Source organism: Mercurialis annua, linkage group LG1-X (genome assembly GCF_937616625.2).
Source record: "Mercurialis annua linkage group LG1-X, ddMerAnnu1.2, whole genome shotgun sequence".
NCBI classification, from domain to species: Eukaryota; Viridiplantae; Streptophyta; class Magnoliopsida; order Malpighiales; family Euphorbiaceae; genus Mercurialis; species Mercurialis annua.
The window spans coordinates 73,611,780-73,638,327 of NC_065570.1; the positions used below are offsets into that span (position 1 = coordinate 73,611,780).

Below are 26,548 nucleotides of genomic sequence, written 5' to 3' on the forward strand. Positions count from 1 at the left end.
GTCTCCCTTTAGCTTGTTTTAGGGAGATTTAGGTGTATTCTCGTTTGTTAGTTATTAAATGAGTTTTTTTGGTTGTTTTCTACCAAAAAAAATGGTATTTGAATTTTTTTTCCGATTAATATTATCACTGTCCATACATTGATAAACACTTTAAATTAGTTACACTTGTATATATTTAAAATCTTTATATTATCTAAATTTAAGATACTCAAAGTACACATTATATATCAATAATTGAAAACATTAAACATTCAATAATATAAAGTAATATATTTATATTTATGAAAAAGTTTTGAATTGGGAATTTGGGATGAGCTTGTGTCACATATTCACGATTATTTGATGGTTCGATATTGGAGTTTTTCGCAAATAAATCACAAAAAAAGAGTGGTAATATAGGCGATATTGATTACAATTAATTCAAGTTGACGCGTTTAGTTGAGATGTGGGCCCAGCTCGGCCTTTTTGGTTTGGATTTTGCCCCAATTTCATGTCTTTCTTTCTTCCCATCCTTTTCTTTCGTTTTTCTTCTTTCACATTAACTGATTATTTTCTTATATTGTAATTTGTGTATTAGCATTACACATTATTTTTTGTAGAAATCAAGTATATGTCATATACTATGATAATCAAACAAATTACTACAATGAATTTTAGTTAATAAATAAGAGTAATTTGTGAACTTTTGAAATATTTAACAAGCTGGAAAATCAGTTGAGACGCTATATAAAAAAAGTTTACTTCAAAAAACAAAAAGTTTACCGTCTTTAAAAATAAATGGAAAAGTAATGTGAAGAAAGTTATGTTATTTTTGTTTTAGCTTAAACAGTGAACACTGAACATAGTCGTGTTACAATAAATAGATGTAAAGAATAGAAAAAGTATAATTAATTAATTAATTAATTTGATAAGCAGAAAAAAGATGGTGTGATGTGATGAGAAGGGGGAAATGGCGGGTAGTGTGTTAGAATTGCAGAGTTGAAGTGTTAATAGTAATTATGGGTTAAATAATAGTTCCAAAAAAGAAATAATCCATCTGTCTATCACCCAACCCAAATACTAAATATCAAACTTATATTATTCCTAAAAAGAAAATATAAAACCAAATTGAACACTGAATTGATTTGGCAGCCATATAAATGGGACCTAAAAAATCGATAAAATTTTGAAAAAATAAAAAAACACACACATTGCTTTAAAATCTAAATAAAAACTCTGTTTGAATCAAACTCCTTCTGGCCAGCTGTTGGTTAGGATTTATTATTATTTATTGAATAAAATTAGTTTGAGATCTCCCATTCTCTCCTTCCCGTTTGTTCGTGAAGCTCCCCCCACAGCCAGAATTATCGCATTTTACTCCTAAATCAAAACCCTAAGATCCATACTTTCACATTCTCTGCATTGCTCTCCCGCATTCTCTGATCTCGACCCGCTTCTACCTTCCAGGTACGCTCTCTTTTGATTTTCTTTTGCTCATTGATTTTTATCTTTATTGTTTGCTTTTCTGATTTCTTTTTTAAATATTCTGTCAATTTGTAGCGTGCTTTATTTGCTTGTCGGTTGTTTGATCGTATAGCTGAGAGAGAGGTGACCGATTTGTTTTTTTAATTGTTTTAACGGTACAATGACGGAGGATGTAGTGAATGTGAACGTGAACGAGAAGGATTCAACGGAGGAAGAGAAGCGTGGGTTGGATATGAGTGGCCATGAGGGTCCACCGACGCCTGCTGTTCCCCTTGCAGATTGTAATGGAGTTAAGGACGAGAGTAAGACTGGGAAGGGGAATTCAGAAGATGATCCAGATGCCTCCTACGTTTTTATTGGTGGAATAGATGATCCTGTTTCTGCCAAACACTCCCACTCTGCGGATCTCTATGCCAATTCTCAAGTAGCTCAAACAACCTGTTCTACTCTGAAGGACTCCGACAATGTGGTTGATCGTTTAGACTTTGTTCATCAAGGGGATGCAGTGGATGTAGTTGAAGCCCCAAGTGCTGATCCCCAAGTTCCCAATGGAAACTTGGTCATTGAATTTGAGGCGCATGAGAAGGATGATCAACAGTCCGTTGAGGAAGATTTGGCTGGAGATGCACAAGGAACTCCGGAATTTCATTCAGAGACTATTGAGCCTGAAACTGCATTGCTGCAGGCTAATGGCACTGATGCAAAGGCTGAGTCAGAACACGTTATGGAGTCAGTTCCAACTCAAAATTCAAGCAATATTGATGTTGCTGAATCAGAACTAAATCGGTCTAGTAATATTGAGGTCACAAGCAGCACAAATATTGATGAATCAAAGTCAAATCAATCTAGTAAACGAGAGGTCATAGAAGATCCCAGTTTTTGTGAATCAGAAGCAAGTCAGTCTGGCCTTGTTGAGGTCACAAGCAGTATGAATATTGTTGAGTCAGAGTTAGATCAATGTGGTGATAATGAGGCTGTAGATAATGCCAGTCTAGCTGATACAGAACCAAATCAGTCCGGTAACATTGAGGTTGCAGACAGTGCCAATACTACTGAATCAAAGCAGACTCAGTCTAGTGTTGAGGAGGAAATTCAAGAGGAGAGCACTTTGGGCTCCGATCAAGGGAAGGATCTGGTTCAATTGGCTAACAACCTTCCTGTGGACTGTCTGCAAACAGCATCTGAATTGGATCAGAATACTGAAGTAAAGATGGAAGGAGCAGAAGCTGTTGATGCCTCCTCATCTAGTGAATATACCAACGGATTGTCCTCTAGCCAAGCTCCAGGTTGTGACGCGGAAAAGGACCCTGTTAATGGTTTGGCATGTGAGGCAAATGGCTGTTCTGATGACGTTGAAACCTCACTATATTCTTATGCTGAAATTATCGACAATGGAACCTCAACTGTTTCTGATGCTGAAACTGGAAAGGGCTTTGGAGCTGCTATCAATAATTGTGCAATTGGAGATCCAACGAATGACGTCAAGGCTCCTGTTATCCAGTTCAATTTGGATGCTGAAAAAATACGTACACAGACTGTTTCTGATGACTCAGTTCATGATAGTCAAATCGCGCCTCAAGATAATAGAATATCTGGAATTATCAAAGATGATTTGTTTGAGAATGGAGCCACTGAAAGCTACAAAAGTGATCCAACTGGTCCTGCTAGTGATCCAACAGCGGGATCAGCTGTTGAAATTGGAAGTCCTTCTCCTGTCAACAGTATGGAAATACACGATGGTATGAAGACTTTGGATGAGAACTTAGATGGAGATAGCAGTGAAAGTCTCAGTTCGCATCTTGTTAATGACAGAGAAGTAGTCATTGAGCCTGATTGTCACCCTCTTCCTAATGAAAAGGCGTCAAGCACCCCAGATATGGATGCTAGTCTTGAAACTGAGACTGACTGCACTGCCACTATATCTGAAGAGGAAGTCTCTGCTTCCTCAAAAGATGAGGTGTGTTTACAAGCTGAGGCATCTGCAGGAGCAGCTGATGTGTTGGATGGCTCTGTTGTTACCAGTCAAAGCAACTCAAATCTCATTCGAGCTGATGTTAAAAGCATAGCAAATGATCTTGTTATTATAGACAGTGATAAGAAAACTCCTCAAGAAATGGATGTCAACGAAAGCCTTAACAAAGAAGAAGCCTCAATATCTTCCCCAGAAGGCTCCATAGTTGATGCTTCCGATGGGCAAAATTCACTGGTTGACGTGGTGACACGGCCATTCTACTACATGATCAGAATTCCTAGATACGATGATGATGATAATTTAAAAGAACAGATTAAACGTGCTCAGATTCAAGTTGATGAAAAGACTAAAAGTCGAGATGCTATTCGAGCTGAGATACAGAAGGAAAGGGTGAGGAAACTTTGTAAAAATAATCATATCATCTATCTAACAATTGATTTTTGTTTCTTGCAATTTGATTAAGTCTTTTTATGACTAGGCCAATTCTTACAAGTTCACTGCATCTATTGATGCTGCTCTATCGGAAGAGACAGCAGCTCGTGACCTGCTTAAGGCCAAACGCAAAGAAATAGACTCTGTTCTAGTCGTGATTAACAGAGGGAAGAGTGCATCTGAGCTTAAGAACATTGATGATACGGTGCGATCTGTTGTTTATTTATTTTTCTTTTTAACAGATTAGTTTATTGTCTGGTCAATTTAAATACTTCCAATATGTAAATGATCCTGCTCATCGTCTCATGGTATTCTTTGGTTTGCAAGCAGATACATGCTATTGAATACAAGATACAACATGAAACCCTACCATTGAAGGAAGAAAAGCAATATATTATTGAAATCAAGAAATTAAAGCAAACTCGTGAAAGGCTCTCCGATAATTTTGGTAGTCAGGAAGCCGTCCAGGAGGCTATAGATCAGAAAGTCCAATTTGAAGAGCGGATGAAGGTATGAATTATCTGCTTGCTCTCATCCTTAATGTACATCGCAAGTGGGTTCATGAATGAAATAGAAATGGAAATATGTGATGGTAACCATCACTATTCTCATGATTCACTGCAGTTATTTTTATCAAAAAAAAGTTCTCTCTCATTTACCCATAACCCATTTATGATGTAATTACATAATGCTTTCTTTGTGATGTTGTGAGGTGTTGAATCTTTTTGTTTATTGATATTTCAGATTTTAAGGAAAGAAGCAGACCTACTTAGAGAAAGTGCTCTCAAAGCTGAAGCAGCCACCAAAAATGATGAGAAGAAATATCAAGGTGAAAAAGCTAAGGTAGATGTATTGGCAGCTCAATTTAGAGCTGCTGATGACATACGGCAAGAAGCTTATGCACATCTACAGAGTTTAAGGAAACGATTATATGACAAGGTATTATGTTCTCTTATTGGTGATCTATCATATGTGTAAACATGTTCCTCATCAAGCTATATGCCAAGTATATTTTATGATTTGGATTGGGAAGCAATAGTGGACATTATCAGATTGTCACATCCTCAATTTTTTAATTTTTCCCATTTACTTTCGCTGAAGCTCTAAACGTGATGGGAGGAACTTTCTAATTGTCGATAACATTACCAAATGATAGCATTGGTATTCTAGTATAATGTTTAAGAAGATCAATTTGATATGTTCAAGTTGAAGCGTTCAACCAGTCTCAGATTTAAGATTTTATTCCTTCGTCAGATTTCCTGCTAATAACCTATGTAGCTGATTGCTGTTAGGGATATGTAGGAACCCCCTACTTATTGCTTCTCATATGTATCTATTTATGGACATCATTTTGAGAATCTTATCTTGGACATCTTTTTTAGGTTACTTGTTGGATTACTATATTTTATTTTGCTTTCAGTTATGAATTTTGTTAACGAGTATAGAAACCACATTTATCTGTGCATCACTTTGGTTCTGTGGTCTTTTCTTCTGAAAACTTAAAAGCCATTAGATTATGTGAAAAACATACGATGATATTTCATTTCATCTTCAGAGTAAATACTTCTATAAGTACAAGGATGACGCAACGGCAGCTTCAGATTTAGCATCCAAGGGGAAAAAAGAAGAACTCCAACATCACTGTGTTAATCAGGTGAGCTAATGAGATTCTATATGTTGGCTGAATATGGCAATTCTTCCAAGAATTTGTACTTAACTTGTAGAATTGATATATCAGGTGGAAAGATTTATGGAATTATGGAACGGAAATGATGAGTTCCGAAAAGAATATGAGAGATGCAACAGGAGGAGTACATTGAGGAGATTTCGGACCTTAGATGGCCGTTCACTTGGCCCCGATGAGGACCCGCCTGTAATTCCCAATTTTGTGAATGAAAGATTGGCTGAGAATAACGTTATACCTTCTATTTCCGCTCTCCAAGAAGAAAAAATAACTGCACCTGTGAAGAATGAAAATAAAGATGCTATTTCCGTATCAAAGGTTAGGGGCCAAAATGATGCAGCTGTTAAATCTGAAAAACCTGTAAAACATGCTACTTTAGGGAAAGGGTTAGCAACTGTTTCTGGCAGGGTTGAGGTGGAAAAGGCGGATACAGAGGAGCATAAGTTAACTAAAGAGGAAGAAGAGTTGGCCAGGAAAGCCGAGGATGTGAGGAAGAAAGAGGAAGCAGCCATGTTGAGAGAACAACGGCTATTAGACGAGAAAATTAAAGCTAAAGAGGCAATGGAGAGGAAGAAGCGAAATGCTGATAAAGCCCGAGCTCGGGCTGAACTGAAAGCACGGAAGGAAGCTGAGCAGAAAGAGAAGGTAAGTTCTATCAACACTTGCTAATACTGCAAAGTGCAAATATTTTAATGTATTGCAACATGTCTATTTTGCGGTCTTCGGCTCTCTTTTTAATGGGTTACTCTGCAGTCTGCACCCTTATTAATGATACTTCTTTTGTCCAGGAAAAGGAGAAGAAGGCAAGAAAGAAGGAGAAAAAGAAGGGTTTAGAAGAAGTGAATGGTAGCATTGAGGGAGAGGCTGCCCCAAATTCTGAAACTCCAGCTGAAACCAAGGAATCTGAAACAATTGAGAAACCTGTGGCAGTGACAAAGAGATCTCAAAAGCAACTGCACTTTGCAAAGCAAACCAAGGCAAAATCAATGCCCCTGCCACTTCGGAATCGGAATAAGAGAAGGATGCAGACATGGATGTGGGTTCTTCTTTTTGCTCTTGTTATAGTGGCGGCCCTATTTTTATTGGGCAATGGCAGCACTTATCTACGAAGCCTCGGTTTTGGTTTCTAAATGCATACGTGATTGGTAAGTAGATAACCTATAGAGGCATGGTGGAATATTACTACAGATAGTTAGGCTATTCTTTTTTATTACTACTATTCATAGTTGCTGCTCTGGCGTAGCTTGCATTCTATCAAGTGTAAGCAGCTTTTTATATTGATACTCCGCTGACAGATTGGGTTACTGGTATATGAGTTGGGTGGTCATATGAACACTGGTTCTCCGGCATTGCGTCCATTCGTTATTGATTATAGGGAATGCAACAAGTAGAATGATTTTGGGTATTTGTCTCGAGTTTGTTTTATGATTTTTGGTTATATGTGTTTGGCTGGGAAGGAGTCGAAGTATTTGTGAGAAAGGCTCAACCTTTATTTATATAGAAGATAAAGCTTATGTAATATTGTGACAGATTGGTGATGGTTTTTAGATATTTGCATTTAGTATATACTTGAAGTGCAAGATGGACGCAAAAGCATTATTTTGCATTTTTATTACCTTTTAATACTTAATAATTATTATTACTTTTGTTTGTTTTGTCCGTGAGAGGTTGCTTTTTACATATATAAGCTGTATTAATCTCTTTGAACTGGTCATATATAAGTTTCTTTTACGACTTATATCAAGGGCTTGGCTGCTACCTAACTATGCCTAATACCAACTACTTATGAAATTGCAACAGTAAAATAAATTGAGCTGAGGTGCAGCTGTAAATAAAATAGATGTATTATCGAAAGTAGATTGGATGTACAAATCAGAGAAATTTTTAGGTAGATCGAGTCTACCACATCATCCGTAAATTAAGCCATCCATAATATAACACTTCATTAAAATGATGGCAATATCATGTACAATAAATATATTCAAATCTTAATGGTGATATTATGATATTGCATCATTTTAATGAATTATTGTATTATGAGTGTTTAGTTTACGGATGACGTTGTAGATTCGGTCTACTTAATAATTTTTCGTACATTTAATAGAGGTATTGGTAAAGGGCAGAAAGATCCGTACATGAAAACTGGCATCACATGGGCACCGTAGTGTAATAGGATTAGGAAGGACCATTCAAAGTGGCTAAATAGTCTGTTTGGACAATCATTAAAGGGATTGATGGTCAACTCTTTCACAAACAGCAGTAGTAATAGTAGTGTCGTACTCATATTATTTTCCTTTTCCGATGGATCTTATAAAACTAAAATAACTAGGTCGATACCCGCGTGTTACGCGGATGTTATTAGGTAATATTTTAAAAATATTATTTTGATTTTAAAATAAATTTATTTTATTTTATATATTTATTTAATTAGTTGATTAATATATAATTTATGCAAATCATGTAGGTAGCTCAAACTTTAGATATATTAATTTAATAATATAATTTAATATTAGAATTACATTATTAAATTAATATAATTGTATTATATTATACTACTATAATATAATATAAGTTTATTTGAAAGAAAAAAAATATCATGTACATTTATAGCGATTTAAGTACACCTTCAAAAACCTGACCACTAAAAAATTTTACTTTTTATTTATTTAATAAAATTAAAAAAAACATACTTAAATTGCTACAAACGTGAAAGGTGAAAGATTTTATTGTTTTTACAAATATATGAAAAACATATAAATATTAACAATTTATCAAATTCTTTAAACTTCATAGCTATAATGCTCTTAGAATTCAAATAAGATTATATTTGGCCTAACCATTTCTGATGGAGTCTGCCTTCTGAACCGGTGAGTGAACCTGCAAAACAGGGTAGAAGCTAACCGGACGGTGGTTGTCCGATTAACTCTCCGATGCTAAAGTCAGTCTAGAGCTTTGAGCAGCGTTTTGAGTATATGAATGTAATTGTGATTCTAGGCATACCTCGTGCTCCTTTTATAGTAGTCGAATATACCTAGTAGAGTTGTATTAGGCAGGTGAATCCTACTTTGTAGGGATTCGGCAGTATCGTAGAGATTCTCCTGATTTGTCGGGATCTACCTTAATCTGATAAGAATCCTATTTAGGAACGTCTTCCTAAATAGTCTTATCTTCCTAAAGTAGAGCTTATCCTTCCATATGTAGTATTTGTGTCCGAATAGGACAATATTTCCATACTTAGTCGTTTACCCGAATCCCGGACCTGACGCGCTCTCGGCGGATCATGTGGGATTCGGTCTTTATTAGCGTGTTACCGAATCTTAGAGATTCGGCATCTCCTTCATATCTTTCGGTCTTCAGGGGGAGTCCGGTGTCGCCTGAGAGTGGATCTCCTGCAACTCGGCTCCATTATACTTACAGTAGGATTCGGTATCCATCATTAGCCCCCCCGCAAGTGAGCTGAAGTAGTTTGGCATTTATGCCTTAGTGGATTTTAGCTCTTTTGGAGCTGAGTTCTTTTATACGGGCGAGTCGTTTTGTATTTCGGGTGAGTCGTTTCATATGTTTGTGGGCGACGTTTCATCTTTAGTAAGATTCTGCGTTGCCACGTGTTGTCCATCAGTAGAGGGTTATGACTGGATGAATGACAAGTGTCTTCGTGCGCTATTAGTTGGTCCTTATTTGTAATTATGGGATCTCGTCTTTTCAGTTTCTTTGGTTCAGGCTATATAATTGCTCATTTTCTTTCATTTTCTTTCTTCTTCAACCTTTGCTTTCTCTGCAACTGCTAACCTTCGATTTCTTCAAGCTTTCTGTGGGTTTCCTTCTTCTGCTGTCAAGATTCCTCGTTTTCAAGTTGCTCCTTACCTTTCTTTTGATCCTGCGTATTTGCTTGCGAGGTATTTTACCTTTTCTCTAATTTAATTTCTTGGTAGTTTTTCAGTTTTGATTTTATTCCTTCTGTTCTTCTTGTTCTTCGTCTTGTTCTTCGTCTTTTCCTTTCTTTTGATCTTTTAGAGTTTTAATTTCATCATCATTCCGTGTTTCCCCCCCATTTTAAAAATTTTAAAATGTCAGAAGTAACTGAGGGGGCGAAGGGTGCTCGTGACGAGCTAGAATATACCCGGAGCTCCTTGTCAAGAGAGCAGATACTTGGTTATGCCGAGGAATTTAACTTTCCTGAGTCGTATGTTATTCTGAGACCGGCAAAATCGTATCGGGCGAATCATAGCACCGATTCGCCTTCCAAGATAGTAATTTTTCATGAACAGCTTTTAGCGGGTCTTAGGTTTCCCTTAGAGTCTTTAATCGTAGAGGTCTGTCATAATTTAGGTGTTCCTTTGGGTCAACTGCATCCGAACGCGATTCGCCTTCTTTGTTCTTTTATGGAATCGTGTAGGGTTCGGATGCAGGAGTGTCACGACCCAAATTATTGAGCCGAGACCGGCGCTAGGGAATGGGAGTGGTAGCTCCGAAACCCGTAGCAAGCCTAAAACCACTCTAACTTTTTCGCGGAAACGCAAACACAACTATCCTATAAACATGTAATAAGAAGACACGTTTACAATCATAACGTACATCATATATATCACACCATCGATACAACCATAGTGGGCATCTCACTTCCGTAACTTGTACGTACTAGCCCGTCTATCGATCAATACAAAACTGACAACCAAAAGACGTCACATCAAACAAACATTAAATATGTACCCAACCTATAAGACCTGACTATTCTATGCTAAGACTCGTCATACGTATACTACTGCAGCACCAAGGGGTCTTGTACCCAGCACACCAAAGACGGTCTGTCTGATCCGACTCTAAACACCTGAAAAACATCAATGTGAGGGGTCAGTATTTGGGGAAATACTGAGTGAGAAAACACATTACTAGGGTATTATAGAAAATAACATCGCATTTAAAACAAAACACATATATACAAACATATTATACTTCAAGCATTTGATCCGATCGAAACCCTAATATCTTAGTATGCATAATGAACATTATCACAACATCTAACGATCGATCGATATGAGTCCGGGATAGTTCAACCAGCCGACTCGCAGATACAGGCCCCGGGATAGTTCAACCAGATAGGCTCTGTATCGCATGCACAAACAAATATGATAGACGACCCATGAAATCTTTATCTATGACTTACCCGGACGCTGGTGATCACACAGCCTATTGACACCCAATAGGTAGCTTGTTTCCCCCGGATCATATACTAGTTTTCACAATCTATATATATTCGATAATACGATGCACAAATTCATTTCTATCGATAAAATACTATAGCATGCGATGTAGTTTAATATTATATTTATAATATAAAAACTATCTATTGCGTAATAATACTCAAAGTAAAGTATAACTCACTACGATCGCTATTCCTTATATCCAAACGTAAGCTCCACACGTCATTCACTCTTTTAACTATTCCAGCTCGTCGATCTCGTACCTCGTCGATGTATCCACTTCCTATTCAAATCATACGTACGTTTAATTCATAAACGTAGGCTTAATATCAAAATCCCATTTCCTTAAGGCTAAAAGTCCATTTTAGCCCCTCGGGCAAAAAGTTCATTTTAGTCCCTCGTGGACTCATTGCACTCCCGTACAGGGTGGTGTGCGTCCGCACACCATGGGTGTGCGTTCGCACACCATCACCGGTGTGCGTCCGCACACCGCTGGTGTGCGTTCGCACACCATCACAGGTGTGCGTTCGCACACCACGGGTGTGCGATCGCACACCACGTGCGACTTGAACGCAGCTCCTGGAAACGTCGTTTCCGGGCTTCCCGTCATGCTATCTTCCGCCATACACGTATGAAACCTCATTTCCTTCAAAACCCGTAACTTCGTTTTTCCAAAAACGTTAAAAACGATCCAAAATCATTAAATCCCTAATTATAATCAAAACGGCTATATACTCGAATTTCCACCAAATTCTCAGATTATTACCTTAAAACGATGCTTGATATCGATAGAGAATTCGATTCTGAAGAAATTGCCGCTTGAATCACTTGAATCGGACGTCGAACGGCGAAACGACGGCGAAACGGCGGCGAAACGACGGTGATCGTCATTTTCTCTCTTCTCTGGATCATTCCTTCTGATCCTTTCCTCATTTCCTTATGCTTAAGGAATTCTTATATATATCTTGGTTAATGTACTCTTTTAATCCTTCATTTCTTTAACTTAAACCATTTCTCTTTTAAACTTTCTTATTTAACCGAACGGTTAATTATTCACTTAAACTCGAATATCTACGTATTATTTATATCCAAATAAATAATACTACTCCAAATATAACTATTCTCGTCGATAATCTTCCGATTGCTATTCTCGATGCTAAATTGGCTAATTTGCACTTTGATCCTTGAATTCTTCAAAATTGACAATTTAGCCCAAAATGAATCCGCGTCCGAATTTTAAAAGGTCTCCGATTGACCTGAAACTTTTACCACCAATACTATAAAACATTTCGCGGACCTTGGCGAAATAATTCTATTTTCGGACTTAACTGGTTAAATTACCACTTCAGTCCCTGAACTCTAGTTTGTGACTTTTCTTAATATTTTTTTCCTTATTTTCTTATTCTAATCCTCAAACATATACGTCTTATTCCATATTATCCTTTTCTTTAATATCCAATATCTTTATTTCTGTAACTCCGGTCCTTCTCTACCGGACACGTTTGTCACGACCCAAATTATTGAGCCGAGACCGGCGCTAGGGAATGGGAGTGGTAGCTCCGAAACCCGTAGCAAGCCTAAAACCACTCTAACTTTTTCGCGGAAACGCAAACACAACTATCCTATAAACATGTAATAAGAAGACACGTTTACAATCATAACGTACATCATATATATCACACCATCGATACAACCATAGTGGGCATCTCACTTCCGTAACTTGTACGTACTAGCCCGTCTATCGATCAATACAAAACTGACAACCAAAAGACGTCACATCAAACAAACATTAAATATGTACACAACCTATAAGACCTGACTATCCTATGCTAAGACTCGTCATACGTATACTACTGCAGCACCAAGGGGACTCGTACCCAGCACACCAAAAATGGTCTGTCTGATCCGACTCTATACACCTGAAAAACATCAATGTGAGGGGTCAGTATTTGGGGAAATACTGAGTGAGGAAACACATTACTAGGGTATTATAGAAAATAACATCGCATTTAAAACAAAACACATATATATAAACATATTATACTTCAAGCATTTGATCCGATCGAAACCCTAGTCTCTTAGCATGCATACTGAACACCATCACAACATTTAACGATCGATCGATCGATATGAGTCCGGGATAGTTCAACCAGTCGACTCGCAGATACAAGCCCCGGGATAGTTCAACCAGATAGGCCTTGTATCGCATGCACGAACAAGTACGATAAACAATCAATGCAATCTCTATCTATGACTTACCCAGACGCTGGTGATCACACAGCCTATTGACACCCAATAGGTAGCTTGTTTCCCCCGGATCATATACTAGTTTTCACAATCTATATATATTCGATAATACGATGTACAAATTCATTTCTATCGATAAAATACTATAGCATGCGATGTAGTTTAATATTATACTTATAATATAAAAACTATCTATTGCGTAATAATACTCAAAGTAAAGTTTAACTCACAACGATCGCTATTCCTTATATCCAAACGTAAGCTCCACACGTCATTCACTCTTTTAACTATTCCAGCTCGTCGATCTCGTACCTCGTCGATGTATCCACTTCCTATTCAAATCATACGTACGTTTAATTCATAAACGTAGGCTTAATATCAAAACTCTAAGTTATAAACTTAGGTCAATATGATCGTATTCCCAATACGTCTCTTAATATTTACTTTTAATGTCCGACGTACTTAAAGTCGGAAATATTAACATCCGATCCGATTAAGGCTAAAAGTCCATTTTAGTCCTTCAGGCAAAAAGTCCGTTTTGGTCCCTGTGTGCCTTCACAGGGTGGTGTGCGTTCGCACACCTAGTGTGCGTTCGCACACCTAGTGTGCGTTCGCACACCTAGTGTGCGTTCGCACACCTAGTGTGCGTTCGCACACCTAGTGTGCGATCCACACACAGTGCCCGGAAACTTCGTTTCTGGGCTTCCCGTCATGCTTAAACTCGATTCCGACATGCCCCTATCTCGTTTTCACCTAAACTCAACTCCAAATTCATCAAAACGCCAATAGAAACGCGATTATAATCCGTTTAATTCGTTTAAAACGAAATAACCCTAATCCTATCATTTCGATATCAAAAATCATTAAATTACCTCGACTTGATGCTCGTGATTGATAGAGGATTGAATTCTCAATCCATCGGCGCGAGAATCACTCGATTCGGACGAGAAACGGCGAAGCGGCGACGGATCGAAGTTATCGCCGAATTTTCCTTCGTCTGTAAGTTCTTACATCTGTTCTTATCATCCTCTATACATATATATATATCTTGGCTAATTAGCCACTTTAGTCCTTCCTTTCTTTAACTCAAACCATTTCTCTTTTAAACTTTCAATTTTAACTAAACGGTTATTTATTCATTTAAACTCGAATATCTACGTATTATTTATATCCAAATAAATAATACTACTCGAAATATTATTATTCCCATCGATAATATTCTAATTACTATTTTCGAGCTAAATTGGCTAATTTGCACTTTGGTCCTTGAACTCTTCAAAATTGACAATTTAGCCCAAAACGAATCCGCGTCCAAATTTTAAAAGGTCTCCGATTGACCTGAAACTTTTACCACCAATACTATAAAATATTTCGCGGACCTTGGCGAAATAATTCCATTTTCGGGACTTATTGGTTAAATTACCACTTTAGTCCCTGAACTATAATTGTGACTTTTCTTGATATTTTTCCTTATTTTCTTATTCTAATCCTCAAACATACATGTCTTACTCCATATTATCCTTTTCTTTAATATCCAATATCTTTATCTCTGCAACTCCGGTCCTTCTCTGCCGGACACGTTGCACTAAACGGTACCTGAACTTACGGGGTATTACATTCTTCCCCCCTTATAAAAATTCGTCCTCGAATTTTCTTACAACCTTTTTACTTATCTTAAACCCTTGACCTTTTCATTTGTTCCTTGTTTGACCTTCAATACTATATACTTTGTATTCCATCACACGCTTTCTTGACTCGTCGCTCCTATCCTTGTACGTCTATCATCGATATCCTTATTAAACCCGACGTCTTTCTAATATCACACAATATTCACCTCCTCTTATCATATGGGCAATCTCCTATCTCCAAAGCATAACTATAAATCGATTCCTATACTCAACTATCCTCTTTTCATACTACTATCATACAGTATGAACGTCCTAGTTCACCGTCCAATCATTTTCATTCCGCTATTCACGCACATCTATCATTCACTTCTCGTATACAAACTTCATCCTTCATATCCACTTCTTCTCTTATATCGTCATTTAAAATCTTTGACATCCCGTCAAAGAGATACTTACTTTCTAGCACATCACTAATCAGATACATATCTCTATCCAACGTATTCACGGTCTTAGCTATATTCTTGCTCGTTAACTCGAAACTAAGTTCATATCCTATAAGCATAACGTCTATGTTTTCGCAACGATACGTATTCATTCGTCTCATGGTCTTGATTGCAGCTTGCTCGCGAGCACTTCACTTCCGTCACAGAGTTCTGGTCTAGGTATACTTACATGAAAACAAAACTCTTTCAAAATTCTTTCGATAAAACGATTCATCTTGAACTTTAAATCAAATTTCATTTTCATTTTAACAAAATTGTGCACTAGGGTGATGACGTCTCTCATCCCCAAAGAGTTGCCACATCTCACCTTTTCGTCCGAACATAATGCATATGATGCATGTCCTATTGATGTATGTACAGATATATGTAGTGATGCACTTCTATCAATGTCGTGGCACTTATCGATGACTATCGCGGGTCTAGGCACAATTATGTTTTCAAAATCGTTTAAACAAACAACTTTCAAAAAGTTTTAAACTTCGAGTTTTGTAAGTTCTCTAGACCTTTAAACTCTGCACACGATAAGTTCTTCCACTTCTGTAACTTCATACTTCTTCTTCATGCACATCTCGACATTTCGATAATTCGATTTCGATACCATCTATACGTCATATACGTATTTCGCAAAGAAACAAACAAGAATTCTCAATCAATCAAAAATTCACAATCAATCAGCTCGATCTTAAAACAAATAATACAAACGACTTGGATCAGACATGGCTCAATTCTATAGCTGCAGTAGTTCCTAGCTTAGTCTAATGACCTAATACCTAGGAACAAACAAACATCAATCACAGACTCGCAGTGGTATCAGGGACTAACTGCACTCAAATCATATATTAGCAGAGGTAACTGGACCAACTGCTCTGATACCAACTTTGTCACGACCCAAATTATTGAGCCGAGACCGGCGCTAGGGAATGGGAGTGGTAGCTCCGAAACCCGTAGCAAGCCTAAAACCATTCTAACTTTTTCGCGGAAACGCAAACACAACTATCCTATAAACATGTAATAAGAAGACACGTTTACAATCATAACGTACATCATATATATCACACCATCGATACAACCATAGTGGGCATCTCACTTCCGTAACTTGTACGTACTAGCCCGTCTATCGATCAATACAAAACTGACAACCAAAAGACGTCACATCAAACAAACATTAAATATGTACACAACCTATAAGACCTGACTATCCTATGCTAAGACTCGTCATACGTATACTACTGCAGCACCAAGGGGACTCGTACCCAGCACACCAAAAATGGTCTGTCTGATCCGACTCTATACACCTGAAAAACATCAATGTGAGGGGTCAGTATTTGGGGAAATACTGAGTGAGGAAACACATTACTAGGGTATTATAGAAAATAACATCGCATTTAAAACAAAACACATATATATAAACATATTATACTTCAAGCATTTGATCCGATCGAAACCCTAGTCTCTTAGCATGCATACTGAACACCATCACAACATTTAACGATCGATCGATCGATATGAGTCCGGGATAGTTCAACCAGTCGACTCGCAGATACAAGCCCCGGGATAGTTCAACCAGATAGGCCTTGTATCGCATGCACGAACAAGTACGATAAACAATCAATGCAATCTCTATCTATGACTTACCCGGACGCTGGTGATCACACAGCCTATTGACACCCAATAGGTGGCTTGTTTCCCCCGGATCATATACTAGTTTTCACAATCTATATATATTCGATAATACGATGTACAAATTCATTTCTATCGATAAAATACTATAGCATGCGATGTAGTTTAATATTATACTTATAATATAAAAACTATCTATTGCGTAATAATACTCAAAGTAAAGTTTAACTCACAACGATCGCTATTCCTTATATCCAAACGTAAGCTCCACACGTCATTCACTCTTTTAACTATTCCAGCTCGTCGATCTCGTACCTCGTCGATGTATCCACTTCCTATTCAAATCATACGTACGTTTAATTCATAAACGTAGGCTTAATATCAAAACTCTAAGTTATAAACTTAGGTCAATATGATCGTATTCCCAATACGTCTCTTAATATTTACTTTTAATGTCCGACGTACTTAAAGTCGGAAATATTAACATCCGATCCGATTAAGGCTAAAAGTCCATTTTAGTCCTTCAGGCAAAAAGTCCGTTTTGGTCCCTGTGTGCCTTCACAGGGTGGTGTGCGTTCGCACACCTAGTGTGCGTTCGCACACCTAGTGTGCGTTCGCACACCTAGTGTGCGATCCACACACAGTGCCCGGAAACTTCGTTTCCGGGCTTCCCGTCATGCTTAAACTCGATTCCGACATGCCCCTATCTCGTTTTCACCTAAACTCAACTCCAAATTCATCAAAACGCCAATAGAAACGCGATTATAATCCGTTTAATTCGTTTAAAACGAAATAACCCTAATCCTATCATTTCGATATCAAAAATCATTAAATTACCTCGACTTGATGCTCGTGATTGATAGAGGATTGAATTCTCAATCCATCGGCGCGAGAATCACTCGATTCGGACGAGAAACGGCGAAGCGGCGACGGATCGAAGTTATCGCCGAATTTTCCTTCGTCTGTAAGTTCTTACATCTGTTCTTATCATCCTCTATACATATATATATATATCTTGGCTAATTAGCCACTTTAGTCCTTCCTTTCTTTAACTCAAACCATTTCTCTTTTAAACTTTCAATTTTAACTAAACGGTTATTTATTCATTTAAACTCGAATATCTACGTATTATTTATATCCAAATAAATAATACTACTCGAAATATTATTATTCCCATCGATAATATTCTAATTACTATTTTCGAGCTAAATTGGCTAATTTGCACTTTGGTCCTTGAACTCTTCAAAATTGACAATTTAGCCCAAAACGAATCCGCGTCCAAATTTTAAAAGGTCTCCGATTGACCTGAAACTTTTACCACCAATACTATAAAATATTTCGCGGACCTTGGCGAAATAATTCCATTTTCGGGACTTATTGGTTAAATTACCACTTTAGTCCCTGAACTATAATTGTGACTTTTCTTGATATTTTTCCTTATTTTCTTATTCTAATCCTCAAACATACATGTCTTACTCCATATTATCCTTTTCTTTAATATCCAATATCTTTATCTCTGCAACTCCGGTCCTTCTCTGCCGGACACATTGCACTAAACGGTACCTGAACTTACGGGGTATTACAACGTTGTACTAAACGGCACCTGAACTTACGGGGTATTACATTCTTCCCCCCTTATAAAAATTCGTCCTCGAATTTTCATACTACCTTTTAATTTATCTTAAATCGTTAACATCTTTAGCTCCAAAATGTATAATCGTATCGTCATTCCATCATTGACGATTTTCTAATATCACGCAATATTCACATCATCTTATCATAAGGGTTATCTTCTATCTTCAAAGCATAACTATAAGTTGATTCCTATACTCGACTATCCCATTTTCATACTTATATCATACAGTATGAACGTCCTAGTTCACCGTTCAATCATTTTCATTCCGTTATTCACGCACATCTATTATTCACTTCTCGTATATAAACTTCATCTTTCATATCCACTTCTTCTCTTATATCGTCATTTAAGATCTTTGACATCCCGTCAAAGAGATACTTACTTTCTAACTTACCACTAATCGGATACATATCACTGTCCAACGTATTCACGGTCTTAGCTATATTCTAGCACGTTGTTTCGAAACTAAGTTCATATCCTAGAAGCATAACGTCTATGTTTTCGCAACTATACGTATTCATTCGCTTCTTGGTCTTGATCGCAGCTTGCTCGCGAGCACTTCACTTCCGTCACAGAGTTCTGGTCTAGGTATACTTACATGAAAACAAAACTCTTTCAAAACTCTTTCGATAAAACGATTCATCTTGAACTTTAAATCAAATTTCATTTTCATTTTAACAAAATTGTGCACTAGGGTGATGACGTCTCTCATCCCCAAAGAGTTGCCACATCTCACCTTTTCGTCCGAACATAATGCATATGATGCATGTCCTATCGATGTATGTACAGATATATGTAGTGATGCACTTCTATCAATGTCGTGGCACTTATCGATGACTATCGCGGGTCTAGGCACAATTATGTTTTCCAAATTGTTTAAACAAACAACTTTCAAAAAGTTTTAAACTTCGGGTTTTGTAAGTTCTCTAGACATTTAAACTCTGTACACGGTAGGTTCTTCCACTTCTGTAACTTCATACTCCTTCCTCTTGCACATCTCGACATTTCGATAATTCGATTTTGATACCATCTATACATCGTATAAGTATTTCACAAAGAAACAAACAAAGGTTTCACAATCCATCGATCATACTTGTCATAATGAAACAAACAAGAATTTCACAATCCATCGATCATACTTATCATAATGAAACAAACAAGAATTCTCAATCAATCAATAATTTACTATCAATCAATTCGATCTTTCACAATCCATCGATAATTCACTATCAATCAGCTCGATCATAAAACAAATAATACAAACGACTTGGATCAGACATGGCTCAATTCTATAGCTGCAGTAGTTCCTAGCTTAGTCTAATGACCTAATACCTAGGAACAAACAAACATCAATCACAGACTCGCAGTGGTATCATGGACTAACTGCACTCAAATCATATATTAGCAGAGGTAACTGGACCAACTGCTCTGATACCAACTTTGTCACGACCCAAATTATTGAGCCGAGACCGGCGCTAGGGAATGGGAGTGGTAGCTCCGAAACCCGTAGCAAGCCTAAAACCACTCTAACTTTTTCGCGGAAACGCAAACACAACTATCCTATAAACATGTAATAAGAAGACACGTTTACAATCATAACGTACATCATATATATCACACCATCGATACAACCATAGTGGGCATCTCACTTCCGTACGTACTAGCCCGTCTATCGATCAATACAAAACTGACAACCAAAAGACGTCACATCAAACAAACATTAAATATGTTCCCAACCTATAAGACCTGACTATTCTATGCTAAGACTCGTCATACGTATACTACTGCAACACCAAGGGGTCTTGTACCCAGCACACCAAAGACGGTCTGTCTGATCCGACTCTAAACACCTGAAAAACATCAATGTGAGGGGTCAGTATTTGGGGAAATACTGAGTGAGAAAACACATTACTAGGGTATTATAGAAAATAACATCGCATTTAAAACAAAACACATATATACAAACATATTATACTTCAAGCATTTGATCCGATCGAAACCCTAATATCTTAGTATGCATAATGAACATTATCACAACATCTAACGATCGATCGATATGAGTCCGGGATAGTTCAACCAGCCGACTCGCAGATACAGGCCCCGGGATAGTTCAACCAGATAGGCTCTGTATCGCATGCACAAACAAATATGATAGACGACCCATGAAATCTCTATCTATGACTTACCCGGACGCTGGTGATCACACAGCCTATTGACACCCAATAGGTAGCTTGTTTCCCCCGGATCATATACTAGTTTTCACAATCTATATATATTCGATAATACGATGCACAAATTCATTTCTATCGATAAAATACTATAGCATGCGATGTAGTTTAATATTATATTTATAATATAAAAACTATCTATTGCGTAATAATACTCAAAGTAAAGTATAACTCACTACGATCGCTATTCCTTATATCCAAACGTAAGCTCCACACGTCATTCACTCTTTTAACTATTCCAGCTCGTCGATCTCGTACCTCGTCGATGTATCCACTTCCTATTCAAATCATACGTACGTTTAATTCATAAACGTAGGCTTAATATCAAAATCCCATTTCCTTAAGGCTAAAAGTCCATTTTAGCCCCTCGGGCAAAAAGTTCATTTTAGTCCCTCGTGGACTCATTGCACTCCCGTACAGGGTGGTGTGCGTCCGCACACCATGGGTGTGCGTTCGCACACCTTGGGTGTGCGTTCGCACACCATCACCGGTGTGCGTCCGCACACTGCTGGTGTGCGTTCGCACACCATCACAGGTGTGCGTTCGCACACCACGGGTGTGCGATCGCACACCACGTGCGACTTGAACGCAGCTCCTGGAAACGTCGTTTCCGGGCTTCCCGTCATGCTATCTTCCGCCATACACGTATGAAACCTCATTTCCTTCAAAACCCGTAACTTCGTTTTTCCAAAAACGTTAAAAACGATCCAAAATCATTAAATCCCTAATTATAATCAAAACGGCTATATACTCGAATTTCCACCAAATTCTCAGATTATTACCTTAAAACGATGCTTGATATCGATAGAGAATTCGATTCTGAAGAAATTGCCGCTTGAATCACTTGAATCGGACGTCGAACGGCGAAACGGCGGCGAAACGACGGTGATCGTCATTTTCTCTCTTCTCTGGATCATTCCTTCTGATCCTTTCCTCATTTCCTTATGCTTAAGGAATTCTTATATATATCTTGGTTAATGTACTCTTTTAATCCTTCATTTCTTTAACTTAAACCATTTCTCTTTTAAACTTTCTTATTTAACCGAACGGTTAATTATTCACTTAAACTCGAATATCTACGTATTATTTATATCCAAATAAATAATACTACTCCAAATATAACTATTCTCGTCGATAATCTTCCGATTGCTATTCTCGATGCTAAATTGGCTAATTTGCACTTTGATCCTTGAATTCTTCAAAATTGACAATTTAGCCCAAAATGAATCCGCGTCCGAATTTTAAAAGGTCTCCGATTGACCTGAAACTTTTACCACCAATACTATAAAACATTTCGCGGACCTTGGCGAAATAATTCTATTTTCGGACTTAACTGGTTAAATTACCACTTCAGTCCCTGAACTCTAGTTTGTGACTTTTCTTAATATTTTTTTCCTTATTTTCTTATTCTAATCCTCAAACATATACGTCTTATTCCATATTATCCTTTTCTTTAATATCCAATATCTTTATTTCTGTAACTCCGGTCCTTCTCTACCGGACACGTTGTACTAAACGGCACCTGAACTTACGGGGTATTACAAGGAGCCTTCGCTTGCTCTTTTTAATTATTTTTATGTTTTCTCCCGCCGAAAGGGTGAGGAATTTATTTTTGCTGGTGGTCGACCGAATCGATCTCTTTTTAGTCTTCCTTCTTCTTTGAAGGGTTGGACCCCTAAGTTTTTCTTGGTTCAGCACTCTTCTTTCTCCTCTTTTTCGCGGAGTTTTACTTCTAGTAAGGTTTCGCTTACTAATGTACCTGATCTGGATGATGGGGAGAAGGACTTCGCCCTGTCTTTGCTGTCGGATTGTCGTTTTGATAAGCCCAAGTACAGCGTTCTTTTAGAACAGTATTTGAGTCGCCGTGAAATACTTTTGGCGGGTCTTCCTTTAGAAGGTATTTTTCTAATCTTTTGTTGTTATGTTTTTGTTTTGTAGGATGTTGACTTCTCTTGAACATTTGCTTGACAATTTTCATGTCGATATGACTGTAGATATGGGTGAGGTCACCAGTGGCGTTCCTAATCCGTCTACGATCGCCGTAGCGGATCCAACGCCTGATTCGGTGGATCTTGGTCCTGCTTCCGGCGATCAAGTTCCTGCTGCCACTTCTGAGTCGCCTTTGCTTCCTTCGAAGGAATCAGCTCCTTCTCTGAAGGGGTTGCCTACCGGCGGTCAGAAACGTCCTGCTGAGGACCAGGCTGGAGCTTCTGCCAAGCGTCCCAAGAAGAAGAAATCTTCTGGGGTGTCTATCGAGGAGGCACCTCGGTTTGCGGCTTGGGCGGACGCACAAGATCCGCCTCGACTTTCAAACGTCGCCATTCTTCATGCTTGCATGGAGAATATTATGATAAAAGAGGACATTGAGTCCATTGATCGCGAACATGGCGATAATTTGGCTGAGTTCGCCTGTCTCGGCGGTTTTTCGGTATGCTTTTTTTTCTTTTGTTTTATATTATGATTTGCTTCTCCTTTTTTCTTATTTGTTGCTTTCTTTCTCAGGTGGTCCAGTCCATCGCTGTTTTGGAGCGCCGCCGAAGGGATGCGGTGGATCAACTGAAGAAGCTTCAGAAGGATTCCGAATCCTGGCTCTCCGAGAGACAGAAGATGGAGGAGGAGGCTGGCGAGGCGACTGGTCTGATCCAGCAGCTGAGGTCTTCCGTATCTGCCAAGACTCGGGAGATTTCCGCTTTAGAGGCTCGGGTTCGAACTTTGTCCGAGGAAGTCGAGTCTCTACAGTCTTCTTCAGGTGCTCTCATTAAGGAGAGGGATGATCTGAAGAAAGAAGAGGGGCGTCTCCGCCGGCGATTGGGTGACTCTGAGAGCTTTTATTCCCAAGTCATGACTCAGTACCGGTTGGCGATCGGGGCAAAGCTGCGGGAGCAGAATCCTGGCGTCGATCTTTCTGGAGTCAATCAGTTGGATCCTGCTTCTTTGGCGAAGGAGGTGAAGGCGAAGCTTGATAAGCAGAAGCAAGATGCTCTGAAGAAGGCTTAATTTTTATTTTCTTCTTTCTGTATTTTTGCTTTTTTGTATTTTTTGCTTTTGCCTTATTTTTGTATTGGATCGTAGGCGGATCCTTTGTAATTTTGCTTCTGTTAATATAATGATCTTTTGACCATTGCTTTTCTTTAGTTGTAGAGTTAATCTAAACTCGTTTGTTATTTTGAGAAGTTAATCTAAACTTCTGCTGGTGTAATTTATTTGTAGGTCCGAACGGATCCTTTTATTTATTTGACTCGGACGAGTCTAAATTATTTTTTTAACTAAGATTCAAACGACTCTTGTTAAATTGTATGTATTAGGTCTCGAGCGAGCCTATAAGATTTGTTTCGCCAAATCGCCTTTTATTTCAAAAATGGAAATAAGTACATGCCATGAATTAATTTATTGATAATACTTTCTCAGGTGTTCTACATTCCAATATCTGGGTACCATGGACCCAGTTATTGTCTTTAGTCTATATGCGCCTTTGCCAGTAGCTTCTTCTATGATGAAGGGGCCTTCCCAATTAGCCTGCATTTTCTTTACTCCTGCGTTTCCTCTGCCAACTTCCGCGTTTCGTAAGACCAGATCGCCTCTTTGAAATTCTCTAAAATTCATTCTTTTGTTATGGTATCTTGCAGCTTGCTTCTTGTATGTAGCGGCTCGGGCTGCCGCTTCATCCCTTCTCTCCTCTAGTAGGTCTAGACATAGTCTTGTTCTAGCCTCATTAGTTTCTTCTTCTAGATAGTTTACTCTGATACTGGGTATACCAATTTCTACTGGAATTACTGCTTCAGTGCCGTAGGCGAGCCTGAAAGGTGTTTCGCCAGTTCCTTTTCTAGGAGTTGTTCTGTATGCCCATAGATAGCTGTATAATTCTTCTGCCCAGTTCTCCTTATACTGAGAAAGTCTCTTTTTTATTCCTTGTGCTATGGTTCGGTTGGTGACTTCTGTCATTCCGTTTGTCTGAGGGTGCGCCACCGAAGTAAATTTCAAATTGATCATTAGTCCTTTGCAAAATGCCTTGAACCGCTTGCAATTGAATTGTTTGCCGTTGTCTGCTATTACAGTGTGGGGTATGCCGAATCGGCATATTACTTCGTTCTTGAAGAATTCCTCTACTTTGGCTGCGGTGATGGTTGCGACAGGCGCTACCTCTACCCAATTTGTGAAGTGCTCTATTGCGACGATTAGGAATTTCACTTGATGTTTTCCCGTTTCGAACGGTCCAACTATGTCAATCCCCCAAGTGGCGAACGGCCATGGGTTTTCCATTGATCCTTGAGGCACTGCTGGTACACGACTGATGTTGTCGTGTCTTTGGCATTTATCACATTTCTTGACTAATGCTTTTGCGTCTTCTTTGATGGTCGGCCAGTAGTATCCCTGGAGTATTGTTTTTCTTGCTATGGTGACTGCTCCTTCGTGCGCGCCGCATATTCCTTCGTGGATTTCCTTTAAGATGGATTCTCCTGTCTGAGGCGAGACGCACCTAGACGATGGATGAGTTAATGAGGTTCGGTAAAGAACTCCGTTGTGAAAAGAGTAGTTGGCAGATTTTCTGATGGTGCGAATGGCTTCGACTTTGTCTGTTGGTAACTCGCCGCGGTCTAGATATTTGATCAGTGGAGTCATCCAGGAGTCGGCCTCCTCGATTGCCATGACTTCTGTTTTTCTGGTGCTTGGTGATTCGAGAATTTCCTTTAACTGCATTTTAGCGAATAGATCTCCGAGTTCTGACGCTGATTTGGCGATGGCGTCGGCTTCGGTGTTTTCCTCTCTCGGGATTTGAATGATTTCCCATTGTCCTCCTTGTGCTTCCAGCTGTTGGAGCTGTGTTTTGACTTGACTCAGGTATTCGATCATCCCTGTTTCTTTGGCTTGATATTCTCCCTTGACCTGATTTACCACCAGCTGGGAGTCGCTATAGATCTTTAGGATTTCCGTTCTTATTTCTAATGCGAGGCCGAGGCCTGCGATTAGGGCTTCATACTCAGCTACATTGTTGCTGGCGGCGAATTGGATGTTTACTCCATATTCGATTCTGATTTTTTCGGGTCCTCTGAGGATGGCTCCTGCTCCAGCTCCTTTTTCATTCGACGCTCCATCTACGTGGAGTTCCCATACCAAGGCTGGTTTGGGTTGGCCAGTCTCGGTTGGAGTTATTTCTGCTACGAAGTCCGCCAAAGCTTGTGCTTTTAGAGTCGGACGAGGTTCGTATCTTATGTCGTGTTCGCTGAGTTGGATGGACCAGTGGACTAATCTTCCGGAAGTTTCTGGTCTTTGGATCGCCTTTCGCAATGGTTGATTCGTTCTTACCACAACGTTGTGACTTTGGAAGTAGTATCTTAGCTTTTTAGCTGCGGTCAATACGGCCAGTGCCATTTTTTCGATCTCGGAGTATCATGTCTCCGCGCCCTTCAGGACTCGACTAATGTAGTAGATTGGCTTCATCTCGTTATCTTCTTCCCTTACCAACACTGTCCCGATGGTCTCGTGCGTGGTGCTGATGTATAGGTATAGTGTCTCCCCTTTCAGCGGTCTGCTTAGCAATGGAGGGGTGACGAGGAACTTCTTTATTTCTTCAAAAGCGTTCTCGCAGTCTTCATTCCATTCAAATTTTTGTGTTCCTTTGAGGGCTTTGAAGAAAGGCAAGCATCTTTTTGCTGAGCAAGACATGAATCTACCGAGTGCTGTGATTCGCCCGTTGAGTTTTTGAACTTCATTTATGCTTCTTGGTGCCTTCATGTCCATAATTGCCTTGATCTTTTCGGGGTTCGCCTCTATTCCTCTTTGAGATATCATAAATCCCAGGAATTTCCCGCCTTGTACGCCGAACGTGCATTTGTCAGGGTTCAGCTTCATTCCAAACTTATTCAGTATGTTGAATGTTTCTTCAAGATCTTTTGCATGGGTTTCTTCCTTCTCGCTCTTGATGATTAGGTCGT

The 26,548-nt window shown here is 38.7% G+C and overlaps 1 protein-coding gene across 1 annotated transcript; it reads left to right on the plus strand.

Annotated features, from left to right (window-relative positions):
• Positions 1-1,183: 1,183 nt before the first annotated feature.
• On the plus strand, positions 1,184-7,202 carry LOC126684035 (uncharacterized). Its single transcript, XM_050379455.2, has 8 exons — positions 1,184-1,446; positions 1,540-3,826; positions 3,915-4,073; positions 4,199-4,378; positions 4,613-4,807; positions 5,424-5,522; positions 5,607-6,197; positions 6,341-7,202. The coding sequence occupies exons 2-8, from the start codon at positions 1,625-1,627 to the stop codon at positions 6,680-6,682; spliced, it is 3,768 nt and encodes a 1,255-aa protein (XP_050235412.1). The 5' UTR covers positions 1,184-1,446; positions 1,540-1,624; the 3' UTR covers positions 6,683-7,202.
• Positions 7,203-26,548: the final 19,346 nt, after the last annotated feature.

Excerpts from the sequence above, each read along its gene's own strand:
- LOC126684035 (XM_050379455.2), top strand. The coding sequence starts at position 1,625 with ATGACGGAGGATGTAGTGAATGTGAACGTGAACGAGAAGGATTCAACG. Across the intron at positions 4,074-4,198 it reads TTAAGAACATTGATGATACG|ATACATGCTATTGAATACAA; the intron begins GTGCGATCTGTT and ends GTTTGCAAGCAG. Across the intron at positions 6,198-6,340 it reads AAGCTGAGCAGAAAGAGAAG|GAAAAGGAGAAGAAGGCAAG; the intron begins GTAAGTTCTATC and ends TCTTTTGTCCAG.